This window comes from Ruditapes philippinarum, unplaced genomic scaffold (assembly GCF_026571515.1).
Source record: "Ruditapes philippinarum isolate M1 unplaced genomic scaffold, ASM2657151v2 ctg11609_1_1_1_1, whole genome shotgun sequence".
NCBI classification, from domain to species: Eukaryota; Metazoa; Mollusca; class Bivalvia; order Venerida; family Veneridae; genus Ruditapes; species Ruditapes philippinarum.
The window spans coordinates 14,088-19,838 of record NW_026857793.1 but is presented as its reverse complement, the minus strand read 5'-3'; the positions used below and the strand labels follow the sequence as shown (position 1 = coordinate 19,838).

Here is a 5,751-nt window from a genome sequence, read left to right as displayed (position 1 = left end):
GAAGTCTTTGAAACGCAACAAAAATACTGCAAAGAGCACTAAATGGACTTTTAATATATTTGAAACATGGTGACAACATAGACAGGCAGATAACATTCCAGAAATACATATCATGGAAAAACCGGCTTTATCTTTCTGGCTTATTCGTTTTTAATGGAAGTTAGGAACCAGAAAGGAGAGGAGTATCCCCCAAAATCTTTATATCTAATCATGTGTGGACTTTTGAGGCATTTGCGCAATGTGGAGTGCACAAGAACATTCTAAATAAAAAAAACCCCTGCGTTCGCAGAATTAATAACAATTTTAGACAGTAAAATGAAACACCTTTTGGACCAGGGACTTGGCACAAAAACGAAACAAGCTGATCCAGTATCTAACGAAGACGAAGAGAAATTGTGGGAAAAAGGTGTTTTCGGAATGAAAAATTCTAAAAGTTTGCAGTACACCGTCTTTTTCTACGCATGTAAATTATTTGGGCTACGAGGAAGAGACGAACACCGAAATCTTCAGTGTAACCAGTTTGAAATTGGCGAAGACGACGGTGGACGATTTATAAGATTTATTGGTCGAGGCTCAAAAACATACCATGGTGGACTTGGACAGATGTCAATTAAAAACAAAGATATCAAACACTACTTTTCTATTCGAAATATATTAATTTGTTAATTGGCGTCAAGTGCTTTTGACCGTTTTGATAGTATATATCCCATTAAATATGCAAAATAAAATGTTTTAATTAGAAAATATTGACATTATTTTAAGCTAGTAAATCAAATATTGAGAAATATTTGTGATATAAAATGCGTAAATTCATTTTTCGTATTTTCACAGTAAAAAAAATCACTGTGCAGTAAAAATATTTTTCATATTTTCACTGGTGACTCGCCGGACCACTTTTTTCTAAATTCAGCCTGTGCACAAATTTAAGTAAAATAATTCGATTCGAGATGTCTGAAAAGAAAAAAAATGATTATGGTATGCAAATCATCATATTTAGCCACCCATGAACTATTAATTTCATTTTCAAACCACTTTATGATAATTATCCTGTATTTGTGGGGAAAAAAACTTGACTATTGTCTACGTATTTTATATTTACATCACTTAGAGCAGACGTCACATACTGTAGGGCAGACGACAATTTGTTTTAGTGTGCAAAATCTTATTCATAAATAAAATAAAATAAGTAAAAAAATAACAATGTTTTTCTTATTTCACTCTATTGTTAATGCGTGTTGTTTGAATTCACAGGTCAACGATGTATGGCGACTCATTTGGAGACTTATTTGAATGCCCTTGGAAACGATGGAGATTTTTATAGACGACCGCTGCCGTCAACACAGAGTGGAACTATAAGATACGGGTACCAGCCTGTTGGTATAAATACACTCAACAAATTCATGAAGGAAATAGCTGAAAAGGGGTCATTACAGGGAAGTTTTACTAATCATAGTGGAAAACGCACGTGTGCAACAACTATGTATACTACAGGAATTGATGAGTAGGAAATTATGGACAGAACTGGCCATAGGTCAGTAACTGCAGTGCGGAAATATAAACAGTCATCTGATCAAGTTCGAAAAATGGTATCTAATGTGCTTAATCCTTATAAGGAAGATACTGATCTCCATGTCTCAAAAATGCTTAAATATGAGAAAAATGAAAATTCTTGTAAAACAACATCAGATAAGTCTGAAACTACTTTTTTTTCAAATAACATTGAGAAAAGACGCGATGCTCTGACAGATCTAACAAAACAGTCAGGAATAGTTAATTTCTCAGGATGCACTTTTAACTTTTGAGACATCCCGCTATAATAACAATTTAAGAAGTTAAAAATTAAAATTAAGAAAATTAAGAATTTAAAACATAAAAAACGTGTTGATGTATGTTAATAAAGTTCAATAAAGTTCATATTCTTTTTATTTGCTTCTGTTTGGGCCTCAAACGGGCAGTGCGGTAACTGGAGTGCGGGTAACTAATACCCGCACTCCAGTTACCGCACTCTACTATGCTGAAAATTAAGCCACACCCCTTCACTTAACACACGTGCCCTACTTGGTATACGATTTATCTCTGACACGTTTTCAACAGAAAAATCCCCAAACTATGATACAATTGTTGTATATATTTCCCAATATGATAAAAAATAACTGAACAGTTGTAAGAAGTAAGGCAGGTAAAAAATCATGATACAATCAAAGAAAAAATGCACATTACGTTGTTTACAGGAAATAAAACAAGACACTGTTTAAATTAAATTAGCCAGCACTGAGAAAGAAAATAATTAGCACTGTTAATTGTGAAGCTTTGATGTCTGCGAACAGGTTTAATGTAAGATAGCATGTCGTTTGGATAACAAACACTATCTCAGCGAAGCAAATAACATATTATTGACGCATAAATATAACATATAATATGATGTTCTTTAACAGAAATAAAAGTATATTCCGTTGACACTACATAGTCAAAACGAAACCTTCAAAATGCTTATGATTTTTAAGAACTTAGATCAATAAAACTGATCAGATATACATATATATCCAATAAATCCAATAATTAAATCTTTAATTATGCAAGACGAATACATATCATATATATATATTTTTTTATAAATTTCTTATCCCATTTCCTTGTAAAGTGTCGACAGAAAATCTTAATTTAACTATTCACGCGAGAGTCGTGTAATCTATCATAGATGCTTTATCTTAAAATATATCGCAAACTTGCTTTCCCTATAGAATCAAAATACGTAACCATTGACTATTAATTGATTTTTTGTCACATGTAAATAACGTTTACTAAAAAAGTTTATCACGACATTCAATGCTTAGAGCACAATACGAATACTGATAATGTAAATAATGGAAATTCAAATCCCATGGAGATTCAAGCGCTGCTTTTGTTTTAGAAGCTTCAAAATACATTTTAAAGATTACCTGATAAGAATGATTGATATGCTGTTTATATGTTTGTCGTATTCTCAAAATATCAAAGACCAGGAAAAAATGTTCTGACAACATAATAAAATAATAAATGCATATTCACCTTATTCTTATTTTTATTTTAACATTTTGCTTTAAAACAATAGAGACTTATAATAAGTATTACAATGATTGATGCACGTAGTGAAAAAGAAAACGTGTTGGAATTAAAAAAATAGACTTCACATGGATATATTTGAGAGACTGAAGCATCAATCAAAATACTTAATTATGTTGTTCCATGTATGTTTTATTAGGTTATACTTGCACACTACTTGACATAAAACGTTTGAATTCATTGTATTCAGATAAAACTAATCTTTTTCTTGACTTAAAGTTATGGACAATTTAATTGATCAATTACAAAATTGTAATACCTGAATATCACTTCAACAGATTTCATTTTAATATAACCATAATGCGGAAATTGAAATTTTCCAGTATTTTATGATACATTGATGTTGTTAATTGCATTATTTATGAATAATTATTAAGCTGCACTGTGTGTATATGAAAAGAATCCAAAAGACGGGTAAATATAAAAGATTATCATATACTTATAGACGAGTCCAATGTCTACGTTAGTGATGTATCTTTGGGTTCAATATTTGCCACTTACCATGTTCACATTAAATTTGTCTATACATAATACCCTTTCAATGAAACATTGACGAAAACAAATCCCACGTCGTGTACAGGAGACATCTCCGTCGAGTATAAATAGTTAATAAGTGTCCGCTGCATACAGAATAAATACCGGTTTTTAGTTGTTTCTTTGTTCTTTTCATTTGAATTGATAAATCGGCACACACCTTAAGTTAGCATCTCTAACATAAACTTGTCATAGCAGTATTTTATGTACATATATTTTTGGCACAAATTAAATTGAGATTTCAAGCTGTGAGGAAAATGCTACCTCACAAAAGTCAATTAGGCTAAAACGGTAGACTAAAATGGATGATGGCACTTTAGGTTACAAGGATAACTGGCCTCAAAAACACCTGATATTTTGCCCTATAATTGTAGTAATTGCTAGAACAAGTTTGCAACCTTGATCGTTTTCTAAAACTTTATAAACAACTTAAGGACTTTCATCATCTATTCATTTAAATAGGGCATAAATGAGTTAAAAGAAAGATCAAAAAGGTCATGATTAATGAGAATCCTTAATCGCAAATTACAGTAACACTTTAAAATGTCTTGAATAGGTCTTGAATAGGTTTACCGTTTGTTTTTACATATCCATCACTGAGTACTAAACTTGTGTATACAAAGCTTGAATCAGAAGTATTTCGATTTTTATGGAGAGTTTATTAAAATCCATAATGAAATTACATTATTTTGCAATTACATAATCTTAAATAACCTTAAATCAGAAATGAAATTAGAATATGCCGGAATAATATTCCAAGTAAATCAGCCATTAAGGACAGACTGCCATGCTCAGACATTTTTGAAGAAGACGTTGATACGGACGACGATACAAACACTTAAACTCTGACTATAAGAGACAATCAAACAGTCAACAAATATATAAAATACTTATTATTGGTGATTGAAATGAATTAAATAGTTAAAATACAACGTATCAGTCTCTTTTATATACTGATAAGTCTTTTTACCCTAAAATGGTGGGTTAAATTTGGCAGCCAAAAGGGCTCATCAGCAAATGCTGCCAAATACGGCAATCATATTTATTGCATGAACTTAGTAATTCCAGAGCAAATTATTTGCATATAATTCTAATTTAATATACAGATTCAATAACTAAGGTCATTTAACCAGTATTAATATTGAGCCTTGAATCTTAAATCGTCTTTTTCTCAAAACTTGAAGAAGTGCTGATAAGCCCTTTTGGCTATCAATGGACGATACACATATATATTACTTTCTTACTACCTTTATTTTCTTGATATCAAATAGGATAATGTTTGTATTCAATTCGCAAAATGATGCAAAAAATAACAGTTGTAAGGATTAATGCAAGAAAAAGAAAAGTGTGATGCTATCGTAAAAATATCTGCTCACTAATATAACGCAGTTTTCAGGACACATGTTGAATACTGATTGTAAAATATTTATCTACTATCCACTATTAACGTAGAGTGCGTATAAAATTGCGAGCAGTAATTTGGTTTACAAATTTAAATCATTACTGAAGGTTTTGCAATACTCTTTCTTGTACAAGATGCCTTTTTAAATGATAATTTTTTTTAAAATGGTTGTACACCAGTAATAACAGATTTCACTGTAAATCAATAAGCAAATCGGCAAGAACTAAGATATAACTTAATATCTGGAAAAAATGATCCATCGAAGGCATTGAAATTTAATTGAAATTCATACTCAAAGACAAAACATAGAAAAATAAACACATGTTATCATATCAATATCTTGTTATGCGACTCTGATATGCAATTGTTCAGAATTCTTTGAAGTATACTGGCCACATTAATAAACACAAACATTTAAGTCCCCCACCTCCCCTGTGGCTGAGGGGTTGACTTTAAGGTTAGAGGCATCATAAATGCAGTTTTTGTTTATTCCTGTGTGATCGAAAGAGGCGGCTGAATTGGTTCAAATAACTGGTCTATGCATCACTCACTCAGGTGTTGTGGTTTTGACTCCTTGTGTTAATATAAATTTGTGACACCCGAGGTTAGCCTGTTTCGGCACCCTACTACTGTGTCCTCAAATATCAATTGTATGTAGATCTGTACTTCTGTAAGTGTGTGTGAATCGTATTGTCATCAATATTCTTGTGCGT

The 5,751-nt window shown here is 31.4% G+C and overlaps 1 protein-coding gene across 1 annotated transcript; it reads left to right on the top strand.

The window, feature by feature from the left end:
- The first annotated feature begins 315 nt into the window (after positions 1-315).
- Positions 316-1,505, top strand: LOC132751079 (uncharacterized). The gene is made up of 2 exons (XM_060741189.1): positions 316-589; positions 1,252-1,505. Exons 1-2 carry the CDS (start codon positions 316-318, stop codon positions 1,503-1,505), a joined length of 528 nt encoding a protein of 175 aa, XP_060597172.1.
- The last annotated feature ends 4,246 nt before the right edge of the window (positions 1,506-5,751 follow it).